Below are 27,941 nucleotides of genomic sequence, written 5' to 3' on the forward strand. Positions count from 1 at the left end.
TGTATACATTTCATGATACAAGGGCATTTCTCCCTGACTAAAGTAAGTGAATAAATTCCAAAGCCACCAGAAGGACACTATAAGAAAATTAATTGGCTCACTTTACAGATAAGTGTAGGTGCAAAAATACCAAACAGAATATTAGCTAACTGAATCAGATGTGTATTAAAAATATATATGATCAAGTAGGATTTGTCCCAGGAACAAAACTTAAAATCTGTCACTGATTGATCATATTAAAAGATTAAAAGAGAAAAACCGTGGCAATTGAAAAGGTTCAATACCTATTATAAAACTCAATACAATTAGAAGGAAATTAAGATTAATTAGAAATTGAAGTTGATTTAACTTGACAGAAGTTATAAACTAAGGTAAGTCGTTGAGTTTTTAGTGTTTTAAATTGATTAACAATAAAACTAATTATTGAGGGGAGGTAGTATGGCACAGCAAGAGAAACCCTGGGTATCAGGAGACTTGAGTTCCAGCCGCTGCTTAGGTTTATAGAATGGAGATGTTGAACTCCATTAGAATCATGCTACTTGCATTTTCAAAGCATTTTACGGTTTTCAAAGCTTTTTTTTTTTTTTTAAGATTTTTTATTTATTTATTTTCCCCCCAAAGCCCCAGTAGATAGTTGTACGTCATAGCTGCACGTCCTTCTAGTAGCTGCATGTGGGACGCGGCCTCAGCATAGCTGGAGAAGCAGTGTGTCGACGGTGCGCGCCGGTGCGCCGGGGATCTGAACCCGGGCCGCCAGCAGCGGAGTGCGAGCACTTAACCACTAAGCCACGGGGCCGGCCCTCACAGCTTTTTATCATAGGTTTTTTCCAGCTCTAAAAATAAAATTGAGAAATTTTGATATAATTTTGAATAAAAGGACATTGGTTTTATTTATTTGTGTATTTTGTCTATTTTTTCCCAGAGATGTAAAACAAGGCCACTGTACTGTAACTCCAGGACACCATCCGTATTACATCCCCATTTTAGTCCACATGAACAGTGACCCTCTGGAGTTAATGAGATTTAGTGTCTACACAGCTAGATGCGTTGCTTTGCAAACTTTGGTTACTTGAACTTAATGAAGTTATTGAGCCTGCTCTGAAGTGTTATTTCTGTTTGCATTTTTTTAATTCTTAGTTGCAAAAATAGAAATAAATGTGACTTTATTACTCTAGATTATGAAGAAGTAGCTTCTTGGATTGTTGAGACTAGAGATAGCACCTAAGAGACTGCCATGTTGTACACAGTAGGAGAAAACATTTGATTTAGCACAGGACCACTTTGGTCAAACTGAGGCATCCCTTTGTTTTGTCTTGAAAAATGTATTATCTAGATTCTAGGAAGTGGAACTGATTGTTACAGAATTGCCATGCTATGTTTTAAAATAACTACTATCTAAGTAGCCATAATCATAGGTCTTTGAAGTACTTTAGGAGAACAGACCACAAGTTGCCCAAGAGTGTTTCAACTGGGTATATAGCATATTTTCAGATGCTTGTTAGTACATATCTATTTTGAATTGTGCACCTGTTCAGCTACCTGTTAAGCAAGGTGATCTTCAAGGAGGTTTCATCTGTCAAGATAAAATGACCCAGAAGATGAAACTTGAGAAACTAAAAATTAGCTAGACTGAGAAGTGAAAATCCACTCTGCTGTTCACTGGGCTGGGAAACAGACAGCTGTCTGTCTTCCACAGATATGCCGCAGCTGCAAAGATTTATCAGTCTTCCTCCTTTGAGTGACTACTGCTTTTCTACTGAGAAATGATTCTCTAAAATCAGAGACTATCAGAAACCTTGCTCTTTGAAATTCTATCAGAAAAAATGAAACATCACGCTTTTGTCAGGAAGAAATACATCCTTTTGACAGAGAACTAGCCTCAATTTACAACTTCAGAGCTTCAGAAGAGGGGTCACTGGACACAAAATTCCACATCTACCTTAACTTCTTTGCCAAGAAATAGGACCCGAGGTCCACTTTGCAGTCCAGACCTAATGTTGACCCCTTTACGCACAGTCCTACTGTGCTTTGAGCCTCTCAAGACACTGCTTCATTTAAATTTCACCTAAATTCTACCCTTCCCCAAATCCTTCAAGTTTTCCTGTTTGGTGAGTTGCTCCACACTTCTGATGTGCCATCGCCTTCATTGTAATGAGTCAATAAACCTGACTGTCAGGCTACAGATTTGTCCCTGGTGTTTGGGTTAAAACAATTGTGGGGGCTGGCCTGGTGGCGCAAGTGGTTAAGTGCGCGTGCTCTGCTGCCGGGGCCTGGGGTTTGCCGATTCGGATCCCAGGCGTGCACCGATGCACTGCTTGGCAAGCCATGCTGTGGTGGCGTCCCATATAAAGTAGAGGAAGATGGGCACGAATGTTAGCCCAGGGCCAGTCATCTTCAGCAAAAAAAGAGGAGGATTGGCAGATGTTAGCACAGGGCTGATCTCCTCACAAAAAAACAAACAAACAAACAATTGTGGAAGATTCCACGGAGGTTTCCAAGACCCTCTACTGCAGACAGGACTCTACTTGGTAATGTGTACATCTGAGACCCCTTCAGTCTTACCTGCTTGAGGTTTCTCTGTCCTTAATTACATAGGTTTTGCACTAAATTTCTGTTGGGAAAAATCTAGCCCATTTTATTTATATAGTACTTTATCTTATACTCGTTGAAATTTGTATGTGTGTGACTTTTAAACAAAATATTTTCCTATATGGAGAGAATATGGTGGAATTGAACATATTTGGGGAATAAGGAGTGCCATATAAGAGTTAATATTTGTTTATCTGGACTAAAACATTAGCAAATTGATAAATTTAGTAGGAGATTGTGACAGTTATCTGATAGACAGATGTACCTGCCTCATCATTCAGAGCTCCTTTACTCCCTTCTCTTTTCTGCACAAACGAGAAACTTTCCATTTGAAAAACTTTTAGGAGTTCTTTCCTATAATGTTCTTGATTTTTTAAATCTTTTTTTTTTTTACTTTTTGCTTGCTTTTTGTGTGTGTGTGTGTGTGAGAGGAAGATTAGCCCTGAGCTAACATCAACTGCCAATCCTCTTTTTTTTTTTTTCCTGAGGAAGATTGGTCTCAGGCTGACATCCATGCCCATCTTCGTCTACTTTATACGGGATGCCACCACAGCATGGCTTGACAAGCGGTGGATTGGTGCGCACCCAAGATCCCAACCTGCAAACCCCAGGCTGCCAAAGCGGAGTGGGCACACTTAACTGCTACGCCACCAGGCCGGCCCCACTTTTTGCTTTCTTGTATCTTGTGACTGTTTTTGAATTTTATGTTTAATTGTGAACAACAGAATGATAAAAAAATATAGACAAAGCAATATATCTTAGCGAAAAGGAATCTGAAGCTCAAGATAAGTGAAGCAGTTGTAAGAAGTTACCCTGAATTGAGTTCAGGTGTTCTGGCTTCTATGCACTAACATTTTTATATCCTGAGAAAATTTGGCATATGAATAATCTTTGAGAGAGAAGGATGGACAGCGGTAAGTGTCCTAAGTTTTAAAGGCCAGGAAATTGTTGATATGCAGAAACTTTAATCGCATCAGGTCTATAGAGGAGTTAGATTTGTGAACACTTAGGAGAGGAAGATTTAAGAGGCGGCAGGCATCAACAGTGTCCTGTGGGGTACAGGATAGGGTTGGATGGCCTTGAGTTGGAAATTTGGCCTTACCACTTAATGGCTTGTGGTTAGTTAGGTTGCTTAGCCTTTCTGAGCATTAGATTCTTCAGTTAAAATTGAATTAATGGTAATTAGCTCCTCTTGTGAGATTATTGTGAGAATTAAATGAGAATTTAGGTGAAACCTCTGGTGCGTAGTAACTGCTGTTGTAATTATTGATAAAAGTCAGCGTGGGTTTACAAAAAACCAGTCTCGTAGATCAGTAGTCTTCATAAGGTTGGCTTTCAGGGATATCTCAAGCATTTGATTCTAATTTTGTTTTTAAAATGTAGGAGATCTTAGAGATCAAAGTTACACGTTTCCTTTTTTTTTCTTTTTTTTTCCCTCCCCAAAGCACCAGTGCATGGTTGTATATCCTAGTTGTAAGTCCTTCTAGTTCTTCTCTGTGAGCTGCCGCCACAGCATGGCAACTGACAGATGAGTGGTGTGGTTCCGCAACCAGGAAACAAACCCCGGCCGCGGAAGCATTGAGAGCACCCAACTTGAACCAAGAGGCCGTCAGGGCTGGCTCCAGCAGCTTTCTTTAATACAGGACTTGCAAAGCTTTTAACATGTTTAAGGAGGTGATAATATCCAAACCAGGATAGAAACCTTTAGAAAACCTATCTTCACAGAACACCAGTTGGAAAATTCTGTAATGAGAAATTTTTTAAATTTGAAATTATAAGACAAATTTATGCTCTTAAATATTTCTTTTACTTTTAATTAGCTGTGTTTCGTGGTTCCTGGGAATATTTTGTTTGAGCAAAAAGGTCTATTCTAAAAAGTTTAACTATCATAGATTTAAACAAACTCATTTGCTTTTTAAAAACTTGAATAGAGGGGTCAGCCCGGTGGCCTAGTGGTTAAGTTCATGCGCTCCGCTTCTGCGGCCCGGGGTTCACAGTTTTGGATCCCGGGTGCGGACCTATGTACCACTCATCAAGCCATGCTGTGGCAGCATCCTATATTAAAAAAGTAGAGGAAAATGGGCACCGATGTTAGCCCAGGGCCAATCTTCCTCAACAACAACAAAAAATTTATTAGAGTAAAAGAATATTGTAAAAATACTGGGTTACTGTTTCAACAAGGATTTTTGACAGAGCTTCCCATGATGTCCTTTTGGGGAAAATGAAGAAATATAGGCAGAATGATAGTTCAGTGTGATGGCCATGTGCCTCAATAGCCATACCCAGGAAGGCTGAGTAATAGATTTTTTTTTTAATTTTTTGTTTATTGCAATAACATTGGTTTATAATGAGTAATAGATTAATGTCATCCTGGAAGAATATTTCCACTGATGCCTTAAAGGGCTTTGTTTTTGGCCTATGCTGATTAAATTTGCGGATAATAGGAAATTGGGCAAGATAAGTGATATGTTGAAGTATCACTATACAAAAAGGTTTTAGATTTGGGGAAAGGAGATTTTAGTCATTGAAATTGCAGTATCCAGTCCATTGTGTGATCTGACAGCCCAAAAGACAACTGAGATCTTGGATTGCATTAGTACAAAGAATAGAATAGAACAAGAAGAGGAAGGTCATAATGCTGATCCGCTCCCCCTCCCCCCACACACCTTTTAAAAATCATATTGTTATGTTTAGATCGGGTCACTACTTGATAGACTTTACTAAATCCGAGGCGTGTGGAGGAAAGCTACTAGGTTGTGAGGATTCTTGAAATGCATCTTATGAGAAAGGGTTAAAGGAATCCTAGTATTTAGCCTTGAAGAAAAAAGTGGAAACTGTCATAGATTTTAAGGGCTACTCTATGGAGGAAGAGTTAGATTTAGGCAAGGAGGTAGACAAGATAGAATCGGTGAGTGGACTTTAGAGGCAGATTTTACCTCACTGAGAAGAACTGTTTCATTATTGGAGTTTTCTTAGAATAGGTTGCCTTGGGAGATCATGAGACGTTCTCAGTCCTTCCCGTCTAGCGACATTTGTTGATAGGATAACAGGTTTTGGGTAAGATTGGATTAGATAGTCTAAGGTCCAGTAGCTCTAGTACATATAATACACCTGGTATCATCATCATCATATCACTATCCCCCCCCACTTCCCACTGGCCACCAAACTTTGATAGGTTTTATGAGTGCTTAAGCTTAAAAAAGTGATTTTTCTTGAAAAGATATGAAATTAAAATAGGAAGAGATGTTATACTTTTGTGGCCGTCGATCAATAACAAATTGTTTTTTGTAGAGGTGAAACTAAAAACTACTTTGGAAATCTCTTTTTGCAATCCACTTTTTATTCTAAAGCAATGACTCTCAAACTTTTTTGATGAGGTTCCAATAAGAAATACGTTGTACTGTTGTACATTGCAATTTGCTACACATGAGAACACAAAACACCTGAAACAAGTTTCAGGCACTTACCCTTATTTAGATACAGTTTTCTCTGATATTTTCTATTTGCTTTTTCTTTTGAAATGCTGGTTATACAACAATAAATTGATTTCAGGACCCAATAGTGGGTTGTGACCTATAGATTGAAAAACATTATTCTGCAGGATCTCACTCATCTGATGAACTGAGATGTTTACCACCTAGGTGATTAGTGAAAAGAGCTATGCTGGCTATTCTGGGTTTCTCAAAACTCAGATTTCAGTTGTACTGTAAGTGCCTAATGAGAAACTTGTTAAATGCTAGAAAGTTGGCAAGGTGGGTTTTTTTCATCTTCTTCCCTGCATTGACCAGAACAATATAACTTCTAAAAGGTAAAAATGGAGGTATAGTCAGCTTGATTGAGCTAAATGATGTAGTAGATTGTGTAAAAGTCTCTCCGATTTCCCTCGGGAAAATGATTTTGTGCTCTTTACGTAGTATAAAGCTTGGGGTGTCAATAATTAAATGAGGGTTTATTTTTGAAAGTACTGCTTTCTCACCTGGAGCTTGTTATCTTTCTCCAAATTTGTTATAAAGTAGAGCTGGATTATGTGGTTTTAGTTTTTCTCTCATCTGTAAACTTAAGACCATTAGATGAGATAATCTCAAAGGTATGGTAATTTCCATTTCTGAATGCTGTGATCCTTGACTCTGCAGCATGTTGGTTTTATATACCTCATGTTTCAGGAATCTGTTTGGGTCTTAGATGGTTGCTGCTATAAAAAAGAAAAAGCAGGCCAACCCCAGTGGCCTAGTGGTTAAGTCCAGCAGCTCGGGTTTGGTTCCCAGGCGCAGACCTACACCATTTGTCTGTCAGTGGCCATGCTGTGGCAGTGGCTCACATATGAAAAGAGGAAGATTGGCAACAGGTGTTAGCTCAGGGCGACTCTTCCTCAGCCAAAGAGAGAAGGAAAGGAAAAGCATTTGGGGGTAGACTGATGAGTATTTAGTAGAAAGAAGTCAATGATTAAGAGAGTGGAAGAAAAAAATCCTATTACTTCTAAACTGCTTGAGTTATCCACGTTTGGTGCCCAAAACAGATCTTTTAGTGTTCCTTGTCTAGCTTCCCACTTTCCCTTTCGTTTTTGCACGTTAAGCCCATACATAAGTGGGGTCTTCTCATCTCAAAACCCTCTTGGTGATCATCCAAGAATTGGTTCACTGTGAGCAAGGTACATTTAGAATCTAGATATAGAGATTATATCAGCTTTTAAAGTAAGAGAAGGCACATAATTAAAGTTTTTGTGTTCCTGTATTTTGTATTTAAACATTTGTGTTCCTTACTGGTTTACAGTTCTCTTTTCTAGTGCAAACTTTTAGACTTGTCTAGATGGAACTCCAGTTGATTTGAGTGATAGAAATTGATCTAATGCGTGTGGTGGCTTTAAAAGAGCTACAGCTGCTGCTTTGTCTAGCCTAAATGGTAACCTGAAAACTTGATCATAAGTTGGAAATAATATAAAAATAAGGAGGTATTTTGGTATTGCATTTTAATGAAATGAGCAACAAACCTTTTAAAGACAATCTTTCTAAATGGTACTAGAACCAATACTCTTAAGACACATATTTTAAAAGAGTGACTTAATTATCATGTTCAAATAAATAATTGAGTGTTACTTGTTTGTGTTCAAGATTGCAGTGGTATTCTGGGTGGAACAAGTTAGTGCTTACAAGTAATAATAGCTGCTATTTATTGGATAAGTCGTGTACCTGGCACTCACAAGAATCTTGAGAGATGGGGATTGTTATTCCTATTTTACAGGTGAGGAAATTGAAGTTTAGTGAGGGGGGTAACTTGCTCAAGGACATATAACTAGTAAGTGGCAGAGCCAGGATTTAAACCCAATTCAAAAATCTGTGTTTTTAACCTCTATGATATATTGAAATTTTGTGTTGTCCTCCCAGTTCTAGTTGTTGATGCTCATTTTACACTGAAGAGTTGGTTTAGCTATGGCATTTAAGTAGTGGCATTTTGAGAAAGTAAGAATGTTTCTTTGTTTTCATCTAGAAGTAGAACTTCCCATGCCCTTGGACTTAGACAATACTGTTAAGTGTTGTGCTTCTATTCCAATGTATCGTCTCAATTTCCAGTTTACATAGGAATAAGTTCATCAGAAATGTATTTCAGCTGTAAATAAGGTAAATCTCCAAGCACTGGAAATAGTATGTTTTGAATATGCATCTTTAGAAGGTGGGAAATGAACCAAAGTATTATAAATCATTATAATGAGTTATTGTGAATAACCCTTGTTATCACAGATCTTTTATTTAAATTATTTTTTCATTTCCCTCTTGAGCATTTATAGGTGGATGCGTTTTTTTTTTGACTAGTTACCCTTAAGACAAGATTGCTTCCATATTCATATTTTACTTTACTCAGGTTTTATAGTTTCTGTGATAAGTGACGTTGATTATGTAAGATAATGCTGGCCATTCTCACATAATTGAAACTTAAAATATTTTGTGTTTCAAAGAAAGGAGTGGTCTTTCAATTGAATTTTGAAAATTTTAAGTTTAATTGCTTATATAATGTCAGTATGTCTACATGGTGTTTTTGTAGTTCGCCTTATTGAGAACTAGGATAGAAAAAAAATGTACTAAATAGTTGCCTTTTTAAATTTCTTAGATTTAAAACAAGTTACAGTCGTCCCTCCATATCCGTGGGTGCCACATCCACGTATTCAACCAACCACAGATCCTATCGGATAGGGAGGGCTAACTACTAAGGGACTTGATTTTGGTATCCTCAGGATGAAGGAGGGGTGGGAGGGGAAGTGGCTGGAACCAATCTCCCTGCGGATACCAAAGGACGACTGTGCTTAGCATGGAGGAAACTAAATTTTCTTTTGTCATTAAGTGCAGTGGGAATTAAATGTCTGATAGGCTGAAAACTCCAGTCACACATACATCTCTTTACTGATACCCTTTCCTACCCTAATTGTTTTCAGATGCCAAGTCCATTCACTCATCAGATTTCTTGAATTTGGTGTTCCGAACTGAAAGGCAATCCCTGTCCTTAAGAAGTTCACATTTAGTGGGGAAGACAGACATTTAGTAGATTATATTCATAGTATCAATGAAGGATTAAAGGTGCTAAGAGGAGGTGAGGTTGTATCTAATATGAGTGGGAGTGATATGAACAGCATTCTAGGCCAGGGAGCTGCATGACCAAATGGTAAACAACATGATTGGAGGAATTACAAGCTTCCTGGGTTGATTGTTAAGTGGCAAGACATAAGATCCTAAAAGAGTTTGAGGAGATTGGATATTATCCTCTTCAGTATCTTATAAAATTAGGTTTCTAACAGAGCTCTTAAGTTTGGCCCTAAGAGCAAAAAGTTCAGAAAACATTTGCGTGCCTACTTTTTACCTCGCTCTGTACCAGAAATGTGGGTGTAAGACATGGTGTTATCTTCAAGAAGCTCAGATTAGTGAAGAAAACAAATGGTACAGCAATGTGTAAGATGTGTGGTATGCAAAGGATAGATGCCCATTTGCAATTGAAAAAATAGTCTTTTTCATTAAGCTCTAATAAGTTTATAGAGTTACTTTTTAGATCTGTCGAGCAACTTAGGTCATCACTTCCAACAGAGGAGGAACTGAGGCCCAAAGATGTTAAGTGATTTGCTTGAAGTTTTAGAACCAGAACCCAGATTCCAAAGATTCTGTACTTTTTACCATATAATTTCTTTATGGAGTGTTTTCTAGTGATAGGCTAAGGAAGTAACTATCATTTGCAAATTGTTAGAAAGTTCTTGATGTTGAACTTGCACTTAATCTGATCACCAAAGCTAAGCAGGTATGTTTACTACTCCCTTCATTTCAAAGCCCTAAAGTAGCTAGCATGTTTTCCCTTTTGCAAGTTAAAAATCCCAGTTTATTCAGTTGTTCTTCAGATGCCTTACCCTTCACCATTCTGGTTACCCTCCTCTATATAGTCTCATAGGATGTATCTGTTGATATATGGTACCCAGAAATTGTACCATTATTTCAGTTGTGATCCTGCTACCATGGATAAACTGGAATTATTATGCCTGCAATTTCAGAACCTGTACATTAATTATTAGAGATTAGGATTTAAAACTCCCTCTTCTGGATACTTTTCCCTGGTTCCATGTCCCATTTTCCTTGATCCTAAGTAATGAAGAAAATAGTCGTCTTTGCATTATGATCATAATACTGTTTCTCATGGCATCTGTCATTAAAAATCACTATTTTCGGGGCTGGCCCCGTGGTGCAAGCAGTTAAGTGCACGCGCTCCACTGCGGTGGCCTGGGGTTCGCCAGTTCGGATCCCGGGCGCACACTGATGCACCGCTTGTCAAGCCATGCTGTGGTGGCTTCCCATATAAGGTGGAGGAAGATGGGCATGGATGTTAGCCCAGGGCCAGTCTTCCTCAGCAAAAAGAGGAGGATTGGCAGATGTTGGCTCAGGGCCGATCTTCCTCACCAAAAAAAAAAAAATCACTGTTTTCTTAGAACATGGTAGGCATTTGATTGCCAGCCCCCTAAAAATAGTCATTTTTTTTAGAAGGAAAATACTATTCTTTTTTTTAAATTTTGGTAAAATAACATAAAATTTACCATCTTGACCATTTTTAAGTGTACCATTCAGTAGTGTTAAATACATTCACATTGTTGTGCACCCAATCTCGAGAAATCTTCCTCTTGCAAAACTGAAACTACGTACGATTAGCTCCCCATCCACCCTACCCCAGCCCCTGGGAACCACTATTCTCCTTTCTGTCTCTATGAATTTGACTAAGTACCTCATGTAAGTGGAATTAAGGGTCATGTTTTTAAAGTTAACTTTCTTAATAGAATGGTATCTTAGATATATAAACTCAGCTTCTTATAACAAAGCATATAGTTGGAGAATATTTTATAGTTTTGCATCTTGACTCATTGAGGCAGTAAAGTGAGATGATAATTCATTGTTGGTAGACTAAAGAAAAACAAGGCAAAATTCCTTATGAGCTTTTCTTTTTTTCTCTTAAGCCAAGAGTGTGGCTATACTTTCCTCCATATCTAAGCCCCAAACATGTGTCCAGAATTCACCCCTACCCTATCATTTCTGCATATTATATAGAAGTTGTATCTTTACTTGAATTCTGACCATGCTGTCTTTGAAGTTAAATGGTGTCTTAATCTATAAAACCAGGAATATCCCTCTGCTCAGGTTTAAGTGTAGTTGGTGGGGTGTTTCTCGTAATCTTTTCAGTTCACCTGTTCAGTATCCGTTTAGTTACAGCGCATTTAAGGCTCTTTTAAAAGCCAAGCTATTTGGATACTAACAAGAAAGCTTTTATATCTCTCTAGAGGAAGAATTTCAAACTTTTAGATTTAGAATATGAAGTAGGAAAATGGAAATTAAGATTTGTTTAAGATGTTGAAGATGCCTTACCTCGTAAGAAGTACATTGAGTCAAGTAGATATATGAATTTGTGAGACTTTCATACTTTTCTTAATTACAGACTCTTTAATAAAAAGCGTCTTTTTATTAATCAGTTAATTTTTAGTCAGTTTTTAATTAATTGTTTCCTTCCACTTCTATGTAAGGCTAACTTACTGTTACCTTAATTTGTATATTATAATGTAACTATTATATTTAAAAATCACTTTGCCTTGAACGAAACTCAGTAATAACCTTGTTTATCAGGTATGCATGTGTATGTGTATATAGCAGTAAGAATAAAACAACTCGTACAGTTTTGGTTTGTGCACATGTGATAGCGTCTCTGTGTATAATGAATATATACGGTAGTTTGCCTCATTTTGCTGTTTTATGTATGTGTGTTTGGGGAGGTGGAGGTTGTTTTGTGGGCAAGAATAGTATTTGTGCCATCACTGAGGTGAACAATACGGGAGTTGTAGTTGGAAATACTTTTGATTTAAACTGCACTTTCCTGTAACAAAATGTGAAGTTTTGGCTGAAGTGGGGGCCTGTTGAAAAATGATTTTCAGAGAGCTAGTTGTAATTCTGTTTATGAAGTAGAAATGTGTGTTCTCATATCTTAGAAAAGTCCTACATTTTTATGATCTTAATTAGAGGCTCTTCTTTCTACAGAAATAGGAAGGTCGTTGATTATTCACAATTTCAGGAATCTGATGATGCTGGTAAGTTTTGTGATTTCAATAAATTATAAGTTAGACCAACTAGTGGAAGAATAGCTAGCTTATGTACTTTTTTATCATGCTTTTGGAATAAGTTTTCTTTTTTATTTTTAGACTACGTATGTATATAAATTATGTCACAAAACAAGCAAGTTAAACTTGCATGGATTTTAACTTTTCCCTAGTAAATCATTGATAATGAACACTTGAATAATTTTTTTCTTACCTGGATTTGGAGTCCAAAGTTTAAATGTTCAGTAGTTCTGGTGCAGTGTTTATTAGTTAATATATCCCTTGCTATAATCTTAGTAAAACTTGTATCTTGTAATAGGGAGTATTTAAATTTTTTGCTTAATAAAGTAACTAAGATGAGAGTATTTTGTGAAACAACTTTGATTTGTGAACTAATTCATCATAAAATGAATAGTGTATCTTAAATCTTAGCCATAAAAGGTTTCTTTAGAATAAGTCCTTAATCTCATTTTCCAGATGCATTTACTGTTCTTTTTTTTTTTATGAGGAAGATCAGCCCTGAGCTAACATCCATGCTAATCCTCCTCTTTTTTTTGCTGAGGAAGACTGGCCCTGGGCTAACGTCCGTGTCCATCTTCCTCCACTTTATATGGGACGCCGCCACAGCATGGCCTGTTGAGCGGTGCATCAGTGGGCGCCCGGGATCTGAACCCGGGTGGCCAGCAGAGGAACGTGCACACTTAACCGCTACGCCATGGGTCGGCCCCTCTCTTTCTTTTTTTTTTTTTTTTTAAATCTAATTTTACTTTATAAAGATAATATGCGCATTTTGGGAAAACTTAGAAAATGTAAAAATGTATAAAGAAGATTAAAAAAATAAGATAATCCAACCTCCCAGAAGTAATACTGACATTTGTAAAATGCTTGCTAAATGTTTGCATTTACTCATTTAATCCTCAGAACAATCCTGGCAATGAAAAACAAGCCATTTTAACTTCTTTGTTAAAAAGGCCTTTTGCCTTTATTTTCCTTTTAAAAACGTAATTGAAGTCTTGCTATAGAATTTTGGGCTCTGGGCCGGCCCGGTGGCTTAGCGGTTAAGTGCGCGCGCTCCGCTGCTGGCGGCCCAGGTTCCGATCCCGGGCGCGCACCGACGCACCGCTTCTCTGGCCATGCTGAGGCCACGTCCCACATGCAGCAACTAGAAGGATGTGTAACTATGACATACAACTATCTACTGGGGCTTTGGGGAAAAAAAAAAGGAGGAGGATTGGCAATAGATGTTAGCTCAGAGCTCATCTTCCTCACCAAAAAGAGGAGAATTAGCACGGATGTTAGCTCAGGGCTGACCTCCCTCACAAAAAAAAAAAAGAATTTTGGGTTCTGTCCCCTCCCACCCCATCCCTACTTATGAGTACGTAACTTCTCGTATTATTAAAAGTTATTTGAAAAATTACTATTAATGGTTGTACAGTATTCCATAATGGAATTTATAATATATCCAACTATGTAATAATTGCTGAAGCTTCAGACTGCTTCCAAATTTTCACCATTATATATAATGGTGTAGTAAACAGTTTTGGAAATAATCACTTTTTAAGGTGGGGTAATTTTCTTTAGTTGTATAGGACTTTTGAAATCAGAGCTATTTTCCTCAAGTGCCAGAGTATGCTATATTTATAATTTTTTATAATTTTATTTATTTATTTTTTCCCCCAAAGCCCCAGTAGATAGTTGTAGGTCATAGTTGCACATCCTTCTAGTTCCTGTATGTGGGATGCGGCCTCAGCATGGCTGGAGAAGCGGTGCGTCAGTGCGCGCCTGGGATTCGAACCCGGGCTGCCAGCAGCAGAGCGCACTTAACCGCTAAGCCATGGGGCCAGCCCTGAGTATGCTATATTTAATACTTTAGTTTAAAAGTAAAAGTAATTTACTTGATAACAGTAATTGTATTAGGATTATAGAATTGTGGCATCTTTACATTCTAAATGCTTGTAATATAACCATATTACTATAATAATTTTCAAATACAAAGATGTGAAGACAAGGGAAAATCTTGAATAAATTAAAAGGGTAGGATATAAAGTGATAAGAGATTTGGCTGTGGCTATATTAAAATATACACATGACAACTAAAGGGTAATACGCAAAATGGAAATGATTGAGTTAAGGTAGTGAGACTGGGGTGGAAAAGAATTTAAATGTTTGTGAGGAGGACTATCCCTGAGCTAACATCCGATGCCAATCCTCCACCACCACCCCCCTTTTTTTTTCTTGAAGAAGATTGGCCCTGAGCTAACATCCGTGCCCACCTTCCTCTACTTTATATGGGACGCCACGACAGCATGGCTTAACAAGCGTTGCGTCGGTGCGCGCCTGGGGTCCGAACCTGCGAACCCTGGTCTGCCGAAGTGGACTGTGCGCATTTAACTGCTTGCGTCACCGGGCCGGCCCCAAAAGAATTTATTTTTTTAAAAATGAAAGAAAATTATTTGGCAAGTCCTGCCCCCTCACCATTTAAATAGCATGAGAGATAATTATCTCAGTAAGAACAGTGGTAATTTCTACATGTAAAAATCATAGTATTTTTCATTAAATTTGAAAAATGCTCTGTTTAGATGAAGATTATGGAAGAGATTCGGGCCCTCCAACTAAGAAAATTCGATCATCTCCCCGAGAAGCTAAAAATAAGAGACGATCTGGAAAGAATTCACAGGAAGATAGGTAAGAGGCATTGTTAATCTGTTCTTACACTGTCATGGCTCTGAGATGAAGGTAGTCTCTGATGTCTAAATTGGTGGAATCTCCATTTACTTTGGGAAAGTGTCTACTTAATGTTGTTTTGCTATTTCATATTATCTCACGCAGTGCTTCTGAGTCTAGAGCTTAGCCTCTTTAAGATCATGAGGCTTGCTTGGACTCAACCTGGAATCCAAAGTGATCTCCAAGATGGCCTTTGTTGCTACCTCAAACCTCTGAACATAAGCAGAAAGATGGTTAAGTATGTAGTTTGTTACCTAAGGTTAGTATTGACATTTTCATCATAATGATAGCAAAGAATAAGTGACCTTTCCCATTCAGTAATAGATCTGGCAGAATCATAACTAAAGCTTATAGAATCTTCAGGTGTATGGCCTGCCAAGTTTTACTATCTATAATCAGTTCTTCTTCATTTAAATAATTTAATCATTTAAGCAGTTTCCTTTCCCTTAGTTTTATAAATGAGTTCATACGAGTTGTAATTTTAACTATAATTGGCTCATGAGACCAGGGTATTGTAGCTTTCACATCTGCTCTCACAGGTATATACATGTACTCTCTTAGTGTAGCATAACTTTCAGACCTCCTTGCTGATGGTGATGATGAGGATGATGATAGCTACCATTTAGGATTATTATGTACCAGTCTCTGTCATGTGCTGGTTTGTATTCATTGTCATTTAATTCTCACAACACCCTTACTAGGGTAAGTAACATTAACTTGGGAGGGGTTCAGTGATTTATCCAAGGTTACTCAGCAAATGGACCAACAGGTTTTGAAACCATGTCTGTTGGACTCCAAAGTCCATTTTTTAACCTTTGGACTATACCATTTCCAAATAATACTATTAAGTGTGAGCAGTTCAAAGAAATGAAATAATATTTCTTACTAGTTCTACGATATTTATCTTCGAGGACTAAAATCACCATAATAAAGCCCCAGGCAGAAGTCATTACATTCTGAGTTCACAGGAGGCTAAATTTGTAGAAATAACAATATTAAATACACACATTTACCTAGTATTTTCTGTTTGCTTGTATTGCTAACCTCTAATATTTTTTTCCTGGAGAATTTCAGAAATGTGGTTTTGAGGAAAATTAAAGCAAAATTATACTTGGGGAGACAAGTCTTCCAAAGTTTCATAGTATATCTCTAATCCAGTTTATTGTAGCAGCCCAATTTAGAACTATGTTGCATTATATTCATTTATTATATTTCTCCTAGGAATGAGCTGAATTCCTGGCCTGTTATAATGTCTTGTCCATGTAATTGCTACCTAGCCTAAATTTTTTCGTGTTGGCAATCATTTGGTTTTATTATTCTCTCCGAAGTGTCAGAAATGGATGAAATAAAATACAGCTTTTATTGCCATTTGTATTAAGTGCCTTGAATGTTTATTCCCTCAGACCACTATTATGTTGATTTTTTTCTGTTGGTTTCTACTTAAAAGTTCAGCTTTTATTGACTTTGCTGTAATGGGGCTCACAGATTGATAAATGCTCTCTATAAACTCAACCATAAAAGAACTAGAGAAAATGATACACTTCTTTGTCATTGTAATAGCATTGTGAATTAAATGCCTATTTCACATAAAAACATTTACATAGAATAGTCACAGGTTTCAGAATTTATAGGTGTCTTGGATCAGATTGCTTAGTAAAGAAGTATGTTTGGTTTTTCTCTTTTCTTAGGAATCTTGGGTACAGTAGTTTGTCATTTGAGTGTGGTCTAGATTATGAGATATACCAAAAGAAATTTACAAGACTTGCTGTTTGAGAAAGGAAAGCCATGAAGGCAATTCTTGTGTATGAGTGTTCCTTTTTTTGTCACAATGTCTCGTGGAATCCTGAAATTTTAGCACTGAATAGTACCAAGTGATTTACCTAAGATCATACAACTAATTAATGACAAAGATCCTAAATTCCCGAGTTAAGATTTGTGAGGACATAAAATGTGCATCTTTGTGACTTAAAAATTATTTTATAAAACTTTCCATTGAACTTTGAAGCTCCTTAACTTCTTTTTTTTTTTTTTTTAATTTTATTTATTTATTTTTTCCCCCAAAGCCCCAGTAGATAGTTCTATGACATAGCTGCACATCCCTCTAGTTGCTGTATGTGGGACGAGGCCTTAGCATGGCCGGAGAAGCGGTGCGTCGGTGCGCACCGGGGATCCGAACCCAGGCCGCCAGCAGCGGAGCGCGCGCACTTGACTGCTAAGCCATGGGGCCGGCCCAAAGCTCCTTAACTTCTTATTTTACTTTGCAGCGATGTTGAGCTTACTTTTAGTTTCTCTATGACAAGGCAGGCCTATGTGTTGATATTTCTGATGTATTGAAATATTGGAGGCAAAAAATATTAGGTGATAGTTAATTATTTTCTTTTTTTGTGTTAGATAACTTTTGAGGCATATTGTAATTTATATAACTAAACTCCAATTTCCTTTAATAGTTGTATTTTAGGTGTTTTTTGCGTCTATATTTGGTGCTGTCCGTTTATTTGCCTACTTTATCACCATTGACACATTATGTAATTTATTTTAGTATTTTTATACTTTGCCTCTGACAACAGAGAATTTTTTTCTTGTTAAATGTTCTTGTGAACCAGGTCTTATCCATAGGTGAGAAATTTTCAGCCTGTGTTGAGATACCTTCTTTTTTTACCTTTGGGTCTTTGGAAGCAGTATTTTCCAAAAGTAGATAAAATTGTGCTTATTCACCAGCATCCCTATAAAGTAGGGAAATAATGGAAGCAGTTTCACTCCTCAGCATCTGTTTGAATATTTTATGTATAAAAGAGGTGTTCTTCAGTATTCTCCAGTCAGATACCAGAGATCTGTGTTCACTTAGATTTTGATCTAAGACTTTTAAACTTTTTCTCCCTTCCCCTTACAGTGAGGACTCAGAAGAAAAAGATGTGAAGACCAAGAAGGATGATTCTCACTCAGCAGGTAGTAAACAATTTTTAATGTAATAGGTATAATTCTATTTATGTATTCGTTGAACGTTTTAATGAGTGGTTTTATAATAATGCCAGACACTGTTGTAAATCCTGGCATTGCAGGCATTACACGTTTCCGTCTTTGAAGAGCTCGTAGTGATTCTGACTCTCGGTGGCTTATTAGTCACTCATGAAGGTTTTTTGAACATACTGCTTATGCTCTGTCCCACCCCAGGATTTTTGATTCAGTAGGTCTAGGTGGGACGTTGGGCTTTGTTTTTTAAAAGTATTTACAGATTATTCTCATGCATGGTCAAGATTGAAAACCATTTATCTCAACAAATAAAAGACATCAAACTAAATATAATAATAATATATATAATACTAAGTGAAATAGAGGTATAAAAAAGAGAGTGATCGGCTCTGAGTTGAAAAGCAAACTAAGATTGGTTTCAGTGTTAGTCTTTTTAGCTGAGAGGTAGTCCTTTGAAACAGTAGCCACAGAGAAAGCTTTTTGTAAGAATTTTAACTTAAAAGAATTAATGAGACTTCATGGCCAAATAAATTGTTAAATCCTGATTATTTATTGTTGGCAAATATTTTTTTAAGTTGAAGTTTCCTAAGAATTGAGAGTTTATTCCATGTTGCTCCCAATCACTTCAGTTTTGACCTGCATTGCCCTGCTCTTGCCTTCCTGGATCTCCCTTCAAATGAGGCTGCTGTTTAGCTAATATGTAGAGGGTAGACAAAGTTCCACCGAGTTTATTTCACTGAGCTCTTGTTGCTTTCATTCCTTTTCAAGTCTGCTATCTGACTGCCTAAGTTCAAAAGAAATTATATTAACCTTTTGCACTACCTAGTGATGTTGTGATAATATAATATACACTTTTATTCTTATGCCTTGTGAATTTTGAGTCTCTGACATTTATTAGTTTATTGAGCACTTCAAGATGAATAACTGTACTGGTGTTAAGCACAGCTACTACCAGGTGGGTTTAGTTTTGAGTCTAACAAAGTCAACTTTATTCCTTGTGTCTATTTGTCTCTAGATGAGATTTTTGACAGTGAAAGTGATGACTTGAACACTGACCATGGCAAGGCTGATAGGACTATGAATGTCTCCAGAAGAGTAACAGCTAAACCTTAACAGAATAAGGGAGCCTCAAAGTCCAGGAAAAGGGCTATAGGTGGAGACTAATACAAATATACCTTGATCTAGAGCCTGTAGGCTGGCAGCCTGCCCTTTAACCAGATTTATTCACCAACACAACTGTGTTGAAATTTTTTTTAATTAATAGACTATATAGTATGTGACAGTAATTTTTTTTATTGTAAACTTGTATTAAGATCTAATCGATCTAAATATGTGTTTTAAAGATTTCCCTCAATCCCCTGTAAGTTGAAATGGCCACACCTCATTCATTGAAAAGGGTAGTAGTTTGGCGTTATTTTAGGGTCTGCATGTTTTGTATCTTAGAATAAATATCATTGGAAGACAGTCTTCTCCTCTTCTATTTAAAAATATTTTTATAACTTTAGTTTCTAAAAACTGTGAAACATACATTTGAACGCAATTGAGAATTTTAGGGCACAACACTGGTATAAGTTTAAAGTTATGTTATAGAAAGCATGTTTTCACACCTAATTTCAGCTATGTTATCACTTAAAACTGCATATCTAAGTTATTTTATATTTAATAGTGGTTATATAATTTTATTCAAGTTCATGTTGTGAATTTTAGCTCCTTTTTTGTTTATTTTGTAGAAATTAAGGATAGAATTTACCCTTTTTGAATGAAATAAAGCTGCAGGTTATATCTCATACGGCTTTTCTAGTCAGCTGTCAAATAAACTCACAATGCTTTGATCATTTGATATTGCAGAGGACAGTGAAGATGAAAAAGAAGATCATAAAAATGTGCGCCAGCAACGGCAGGCTGCCTCTAAAGCAGCTTCTAAACAGAGAGAGATGCTCATGGAAGATGTGGGCAGTGAAGAAGAACAAGAGGAGGAGGATGAGGCACCATTCCAGGAGAGTACGTGAAGTCGGCTTGTTTCTTTGCAGTTTGTGACCTTGATTACTTCGGCATTTTTGCGGATGCTAAATGTTATAACCAGTCCCTTAAATTAGATAGTCATTGTTAGAAAAGATGACTGTGTTGATATCTGTTGATATTTTAAAAGGTTCAAAGATTCTCATGGTTATGACGTCCATCATTTGTACTCAAATACTGAATGAACAGTTGTTAGAGTAAACAGTTACATGGTGAGTGTTGTGATTAAGATTAGTATTTTGGCCTAGTGGAGAAAGAGTGTAGACCTCCCCCGACAAAAAAGTATTAATAGCAGAATTTAGATCTTGCACACGTTACTCAGATTACTTATATGTATTTTTGCTTTGTATGTAGTTTTCTTGTTTCATTTATTCGTAGTTGGACCAAACACACCAAGTCAGTTCAGTTTCATTTCCTGGGTCTCACCAGTACTATATGGGAATGATGGATATACCAAAAGTCTTTTGATGACTTCATTTTTTATTCAGATTGTCTTACCTTTTCCTGTTTTTGACCTACTCTTCAAACAAGTCAGTCATGTAACCCTCACGTGTGCTAAACCCATTTTACAGGTGGGGCCAGTAACAACTCCACCCAAATTGGTAGCACAGCTGCAGAAAGAATCCAAGAGTGTTTGACTCCCAAATCCCCTCCTCTCGTCATTCTTAGCACTCGTTCCCTTTGTTCACTTGGAAGGATGTATACATTAAGTTGGGCCTTGAAATTCTTCTTTCCTCTCAGAAGATTCCGGCAGTGATGAAGATTTCCTAATGGAAGACGACGATGATAGTGACTACGGCAGTTCAAAAAAGAAAAACAAAAAGATGGTTAAGAAGTCCAAACCTGAGAGAAAAGAAAAGAAAATGCCCAAACCCAGGCTAAAGGCTACAGGTGAGCTCTGCAGAAATGAAAATTATTGCTTTGAAAAATTTCAAGAACCAATAAACTTTCTCTACAGAAGTTCTCATTAGGGCTTGGTGTTGACCACGTACTTAAGAATTCTGAAAGGATCCTGTCTTTACACTTGGAAGTACTATTTATTAATAAGGACTTCAGCCCCTCCAAGAGTCTGGTAGCTTAGCCCTGTTCTTAACTACCGCCGTACATAAGCAAGATTTGGGAATGACCTATTTGTGTCAGGCATAGTGGTAGAAACACTGTGTTAACATAGTTATTGCTCCCCTTTTTTCCCATCGATATCACAATCCCAGCAGCTAGTGAAGACTTGAAATTGTGAAAATGTACACCTACAGTAATACATTTAAGTTCTGTGTTCTGATCCTTACACCATCCCCTGTGCTAGCAGAATGAAACCACACTTAACAACATGGATTCGTTATCTTTGAGCCCTTGTGGGTTCTGCCAGATATTCTCCTAGTTGGAGCTAGTTTGTCATTACATTAGGAAGCTGGATTTTATTATTATTATTATTCTGGCAAATAGAGCTGAATAGGTGATTTTTTTAAACCTTTTTTTTTTTTTTTTAAGGAAGATTAGCCCTGAGCTAGCATCCATTGCCAATCTTCCTCTTTTTTTGCTTGAGGAAGATTAGCCCTGAGTTAACATCTGTGCCAGGCTTCCTCTATTTTGTAGGTGGGTCACTGCCACAGCATGGCTTGATGAGCGGTGTGCAGCTCCACGCCCGGGATCTGAACCTGCTAACTCGGGGCCACCAAAGCAGAGCACGCAAACTTAACCACTACACCAGCAGGCCAGCCCAGATTTTTAAACCTTTTGCTCATCATTTCTTACTGTCAGGAATGATGGAACTATCAAGTTATTTGATGGCTTCAGTTTCTGCTCAGATTAAGTTGTATGCTTTCTTCTTGACTCACTTCTTAAACATAAACAACTTTTAGTTTCACAAGCCACTAAGGATGATGTGCAGTTTCTGTAGCATCGTGTTTCTTTATTATGAGCGTTACTGCTAATGTAACATTACAGTGTTGGTAAAAAGTGATTGGAGGGGCCGGCCCTGTGGCTTAGCGGTTAAGTGCGCGCACTCTGCTACTGGCGGCCCCGGGTTCGGATGCCGGGTGCGCACTGACAGACCGCTTGTCAGGCCATGCTGAGGCCGCGTCCCACTTACAGCACCTAGCAGGATGTGCAGCTATGATGTACAGCTATCTACTGGGGCTTTGGGGAGAAAAAGGGGCAAAAAAAAAGGAGGAGGATTGGCAATAGATGTTAGCTCAGGGCCGGTCTTCCTCAGCAAAAGGTGGAGGATTGGCATGGATAGTTAGCTCAGGGCTGATCTTCCTCACACACACACAAAAAAAGTGATTAGAAACCAGTGCCCACCTTGATTTTTAGTAGGTTGGGGTGTTGTCTTTATAGATTTTATTCTTACAGATTGTTTTGTTTTGTAGCTGATTTTTATTAAAGACATTTTCTTCCTTCTCTTCCCCAAATTGGTATTTTTCTTCTTTCAGTGACGCCAAGTCCTGTGAAAGGCAAAGGGAAAGTGGGTCGCCCCACAGCTTCAAAGGCATCAAAGGAAAAGACTCCTTCTCCCAAAGAAGAAGATGAGGAACCAGAAAGCCCTCCAGAAAAGAAGACATCTGCAAGCCCTCCACCGGAGAAATCTGGGGATGAAGGGTCCGAAGATGAAGCCCAGTCTGGGGAGGATTAGAAGTGATGATGGTTTGGGGAGAGGTTTTATTAAAAAAAAGAGGAAAAAAAAGAAAAAAGAAAAGGGGGGGGGCAAAAAAAGAAAACCTACTTAAGGTAGAATATGGTTTTGGCTATGGCTTGACTCATAGGCTTTCAATGCTTTCTTCCTTTTGTTGAAAATAACATTTTCTCTCTCTTTTTTTTTTAAGAAAACCATTGTATGTTTAATTTACCTTTTTGTCTATTGGTCTTCTCTTTGCCACCATCCTCTTCCCCATGAAAGCCACATCAAATTAATCACTGGATTGACTGCTTCATCTTTTTATTTTTAATGGAAGGTATACCACAGTTGTAAAGCAATAAGATTTGCATGAACACTATGGAAATTTTGCTTTTTGCCAACTGGTAGCAAATTGAACAGTAATCAAAAAACATAGAGGGTTTTACTTAAAAATGATTGCTGCTTTCTCTACCTAGACTTTTAAAAAAAATCAACTGTCATCTAATACGAGTTTATATATCTGTATACAAAAGTATGGATATCTAAAAAAAAAATCATGACTTTCAACTTCCACTGATGGGGCAGATAGATGATAAAGATGAATTCTGAATTGTTACTAAAAGTATTCATGTTTTTTACCTTGGGGGCAGGGCAAAGAATGGGGTTACCTGACCTTGTTTGAGGGTATGGGTTTTTTTTTTTTTACTTCATCACTTGTTATCTCAGAGAGACTCAGAGCCAGCAATCCTTTTATCCTGCTACAGTCTTTAAGGAACTTAAAAAAAAAAAAAGCAAAGGCTGCCAAAACTTAAATCACTTTTGATTTTTTATTTCATTCTCTAATGGTTCATGTTTTAAAATATGTATGTGTCTATTCTGTTTCTTGGATAAAATTTTACCAAGGATCCAAAAAAGAAAAAAAAAACCTAGAATCTAAATGGCAAGATCTATATACATCACAATGGATTTCTTCTCAAACTGACAGTGTTTAGGTTTTAAGCAAATAAAGTACCAGTTAATGTGAAACTCAATCACAAAGACTTGAGAATTTTCCTTTATGAAAACAGAAAATTAAAATTCTTTTATGCCATAAGTATGCATTCAGATCCCATGAATCATGCTCTGTTTTTATTTGGGGATAGACATTTTCCTTTTCATACACCTGTCTTCCCATTTCTTTGTAGAACCATGATATGCAGTGCATCTTGACTTCTTGCTACTACGTAGGATACCACTGGACACCCACCCCCGTGCCTACCAGCTCTGCTGTAGGACATGATTTCTCCTGGCTCTGTTCCTCACTACTTCACATCCTGTGCTTGATAGGAGTATGTTCAGTGCTACTCTCACGCTATTCAGTTTGCTTTCGTCTTTTTACTGGTGCCATTGCTTACTGCTCATGTTGCTTAAAGCAGTTTTTAAGGGGCTCAGCAGGGCTAGAAAAACCAGGCATTCAGGAGGCCTGTGTGCAGTTGATTACAGACTCTTTGCCTTATGAAGACAGTCAGGAAATAGATCTGTAGGTTTGGCCCTCTACATCCTGATACCATGAGCTAATAGGAGCAAGGTTTAGAGGTCTTAGTGTGCTAATAAGTTGAAAAATTAGTGAAATTTAACTTCTGCCTTTTTATCTAGGTTTGCTTTCTCAATAGCTTATGCAGTTTTCTTTCTATCTTTTAAGTTAACAGCATATTTTCCTCTCAGACAACATGGCTTTCTTGCAGTTGTTCCTAGGACAAAAAGTTATTTAAGGAATATTTTTATTCTGATTTTTAAGACACTTTAAGGAATAACCTTACTCTGTCATTTTTTAAAAAACACCCTAGTGGCAGAAAGTCATTTCACTGTTGCACTGTGTGTGTTAAAGAATGAATTTGGAGAGTTAATAGTCCTTGGCCAAAAATGCAAAATTTGAACATAAGTAGCTGTTGGATTATTATGTTTCATGATGGTTAACTTGATAGTTGTGAACTTGGTAATGAGAATGTTAAAGATGCTTCTGTTTGCTTTAGTGGGTTTGTTCAGGTGTTCGATTTTAACAAGGAGGTTTGTATTTATATAGTAAAAGACCTATCAGTGTTTCCACCATGCACTTCTACTTTTAGGGGTTTATAACTCTATCTTACATTCCCAGTGACATTTGGGCTTTTCTTAGATTATGTTTTGTGAAGGTTGAGGGTAGGGGTCTTGTAAAACTTTAGCCTCAGTGCTTTATGTAACACACTCTCTTTCATATATTAATCTGCACTAACATCTCTGTGATATACGTGCATACTTTAGAGGTAATCATGTCTTCTAGGTTACTTGTTGCATTTGGTTGGGCTTTTTGTTTGGTATCCCTTTTTAAAAAATTAATTCATGAGATTGAAAATGTATTATATATTTCTAACAGACTGGACAAAAGGATCTGTGTCCCCAAGTGAGACAGGCTCTGAATGATCTTTGTTTTCTCCACTTTTTATTGATGATTTAAAACACTCTAGTCTTCCCCTCAGATCATGCATGCAAATAGGAGGACAGCTGTGGTGTCTCAACTGGAAACAGGTGCTCAATAGTCAGGCTTGATAGTGATGTCGGGACGGGTTACAGGCTATAAGCTAATCGTGACTGGCCATTGGCACCACCCGTGACTGAAGTCCCCTTTTTCTCCAGTGTGCCTATGGTGAAATGGCAATAGCATTCACTGTCTTGTTTTGCAGTGCTCAGGAAGTGGGACATTAACCTTGAAGGTGCTTGTTTGTGTTATCTTAATTCTCTATGTTAGCTCTGTTAGGTTTACCTCTGGAACATGGATTTCGGCAGCTGTGCTGACTGACACTACATTCTAGTTCTTAAGATTCTTTTTTTCCAGGCTTCCCTCCCCAACACACACACAGCTAGAAATGGGTAGCTTACATCTTATTAAATCGGTCTGTAACTTGCTGCTGCTTTTAGCCCTCCTCACCTCAGATTGGAATCAGTGGAGTGGGTCCACAGGATACATTTTAATTTCAGTAATAGTAGATTTGCCCTGCTTTCTAAAACCTCTCTCTTTCCTATCTTCACTCCCTATTGAGTCCATGAAGGAAAACAAATGGGTGTGTCCTCCTTTAGGGAAGTAATGAGTGGAAATCTTTTACTCTGGAAGAATAGTAGTTGATTTCCCATGAAGGAGCTTTGATATTGATTTTTTTTTCCATAATAACTGGCTTTCCCCAGGTTCAATCCTCAGCTCAATACTTATTCTTGGTACTGGTTCAAATAGCATTTTCTTATAGGTAACTAATCAAGAGTGGAATTTGATTTGAAGTTATAGTGCAGGAGGGTTGTTGACACTCTTGTGGATATGGTCAGCTAAACTGAACTTGACACCTTTTTTTTTTTTTTTTACATTTTTATAATCCATGAACATTCAAGTAACAAGTGGATTTTAGAGTACTGGTTGGGGAAAGGGAGTAATGCTGTTCTTTAAACAAACCAGTTTAGGAGATGCTTTGAGAGTGTTAAAAAGGCAGGAACAGAATTTAATACCAGGAGCAACAGGGAAAGCTTTATAAAAGATCATGTGGCCACCGTCGCTGTTCTAAAGAATGGGAGTTTCAGTTTGAACAGGTCTTTCTGTGCCTGCATCACCGGTAGCTGCACTGAGAAGAAGAAACTATCATCTTAGGAATTTGGAAAGGAAGAAACCTGGGGTCTGGTCTTTATGGCATTCAGACAGATACTTCAACAGAATGAGTGATACACATTTCCTGCCAAGGGACATGGAAAATAAAACAAGCTGGTTGCTCTCAAGGTTAGAAAACTATCCTTTTCTCTGTGCGTGGAGCTGGGTTTATTTGAAAAGGGAGTTAGTTTATTATTTGAATATTGGGACATCAAGCTATCTATAGCCAAGTTTCAATCTGCAACCCATTTTCCTCTTTGTCTTGAGATAAACTTGATACAAAATGACTTTTTAAATCCCTAAGTTATCCTTTTTCAAAGTCTAACTCACAGAATTCACAGTGGTGCTGACTGTGTATTAACCACTATTGGGAAAAGTCCCGTAAACCTGCCTGTTGCCATGCTGATGGAGTGACTGAACTGGTGACATCTGTTTGAGCATGCTTTGTGTGGCTGGTGGAATGCCACCATTGTGCATACACTTTGTACATCAGGGGTGAAGGGAGGGTTTTCTAGATTATGGGGGAAGGGTAAAATTGGGGGATTTTTGTTGTTCCTTTTTCTTTGGGGTAGAGGGGTATAGTACTCAGCTTATGCCCTAAATAACATATATATAAACCCCTGAAGTATTGTGTGTGTGAGTGTGTGTGTGTGAGTGTGTGTTTGTATGTCTGGCAATTAAACCTTCGTCTTCTGGAAATCAGTGAATTTTTTTCTTTATTCCTCCAGAAGTATTTGTTACAAGATTTGTAAATAAGAGCTCTACTTAGTTTGTTTACCATGAACATGTTGCAGCAAACCTTATACACCTAATTCCTGCAAGATTTAAGGAAAGATTTTAAGATTTGCCAGGTTAAGCAGCAGCCAGGTTCTCAGTAATTGCCTTGATTCATCTTTCAGACTTCATTTTGCCAGCTCTAAAACTCCCAGTCTTTCTTGATTTTAGTCCTTAATCTTTTACGTTCTGAGCAGGAAGGGTAAAAGAGAGGAACCTGCTTAAATGTATTTAATTAGTCCATCGGCTGAGACCGGGGCAGTCCCTTTCTTAATACTGCAATGTTGCTGAATATGTGATCAGACACCAGAGGATTGGGCATTCTTGCAATACCTTAACAGTGCTGAAATCTGCAGCATGGTACTAAGGAAGTTAAAGTTTGAATGTAACCACTTTATTTAAAAGTTTTTTTTTTAATTTAAATGAAATGGGGTTGAAGTGAACATGATTTTGTTGACCATGTTCGTGAATTATAGATGCAACATGCATTGGTAGACTTGTGTGATGGTCTTTTGTGATACTTAATTTTTACATATCCCAGTCTCTGTATGTATCTGCATAGACAAAGAAAAAACAAACTCTTGCTTTCTTTTGTTGAAGGGTTTCCAGGACTGCGTGTCTGCTCCTGAGCTCTGTTTTAAGTATGTGTATCCTTTGCTTGTATTTTGTATTAAAAAATAAGAAAAAGAACCCTTTATTGTTGAGCATGTTGGCATTGTCCCCATTATTTTTTTCTTTTTGGGACATATGAAGCAAGTTATTCTTTTTCTGTATCTTTTTTTCTTTTGTAAACTTTTTTTTGTTTTGTTTAAAAATGGCTTTATAAAAGGGCTTTTATAACCCAGATGTGTGCTCTGTGTACTTATTGTAATACTCTCAAGTAAATACACTGACTTACTATACAGCTGATCAACTTGGCCTGTCAGCTCTCAGTCCTGCCTGACTTTGGGGCGGAACCTGCTTCCTGAATGAATTCTTTAGAAAATAACTGACCATCACTGTTG

At 37.5% G+C, this 27,941-nt stretch overlaps 2 protein-coding genes across 2 annotated transcripts in view; one reads left to right on the forward strand and one right to left on the reverse strand.

Annotated features, from left to right (window-relative positions):
* NUCKS1 (nuclear casein kinase and cyclin dependent kinase substrate 1) overlaps window positions 1-27,781 on the forward strand; it is a 33,362-nt gene extending 5,581 nt beyond the window's left edge. The window contains exons 2-7 of the mRNA XM_058540226.1: window positions 12,132-12,181; window positions 14,770-14,875; window positions 17,805-17,860; window positions 19,733-19,885; window positions 20,645-20,794; window positions 22,336-27,781. Of these exons, the coding sequence (XP_058396209.1) occupies window positions 12,132-12,181; window positions 14,770-14,875; window positions 17,805-17,860; window positions 19,733-19,885; window positions 20,645-20,794; window positions 22,336-22,535 (715 nt within the window). The 3' untranslated portion in view covers window positions 22,536-27,781. The remainder of the gene's footprint in view (window positions 1-12,131; window positions 12,182-14,769; window positions 14,876-17,804; window positions 17,861-19,732; window positions 19,886-20,644; window positions 20,795-22,335) is intronic.
* MFSD4A (major facilitator superfamily domain containing 4A) overlaps window positions 1-27,941 on the reverse strand; it is a 307,016-nt gene that overhangs the window by 157,572 nt on the left and 121,503 nt on the right. The window lies entirely within an intron of this gene.

This window comes from Diceros bicornis, chromosome 4 (genome assembly GCF_020826845.1).
Source record: "Diceros bicornis minor isolate mBicDic1 chromosome 4, mDicBic1.mat.cur, whole genome shotgun sequence".
In the NCBI taxonomy this organism is placed as follows: Eukaryota; Metazoa; Chordata; class Mammalia; order Perissodactyla; family Rhinocerotidae; genus Diceros; species Diceros bicornis.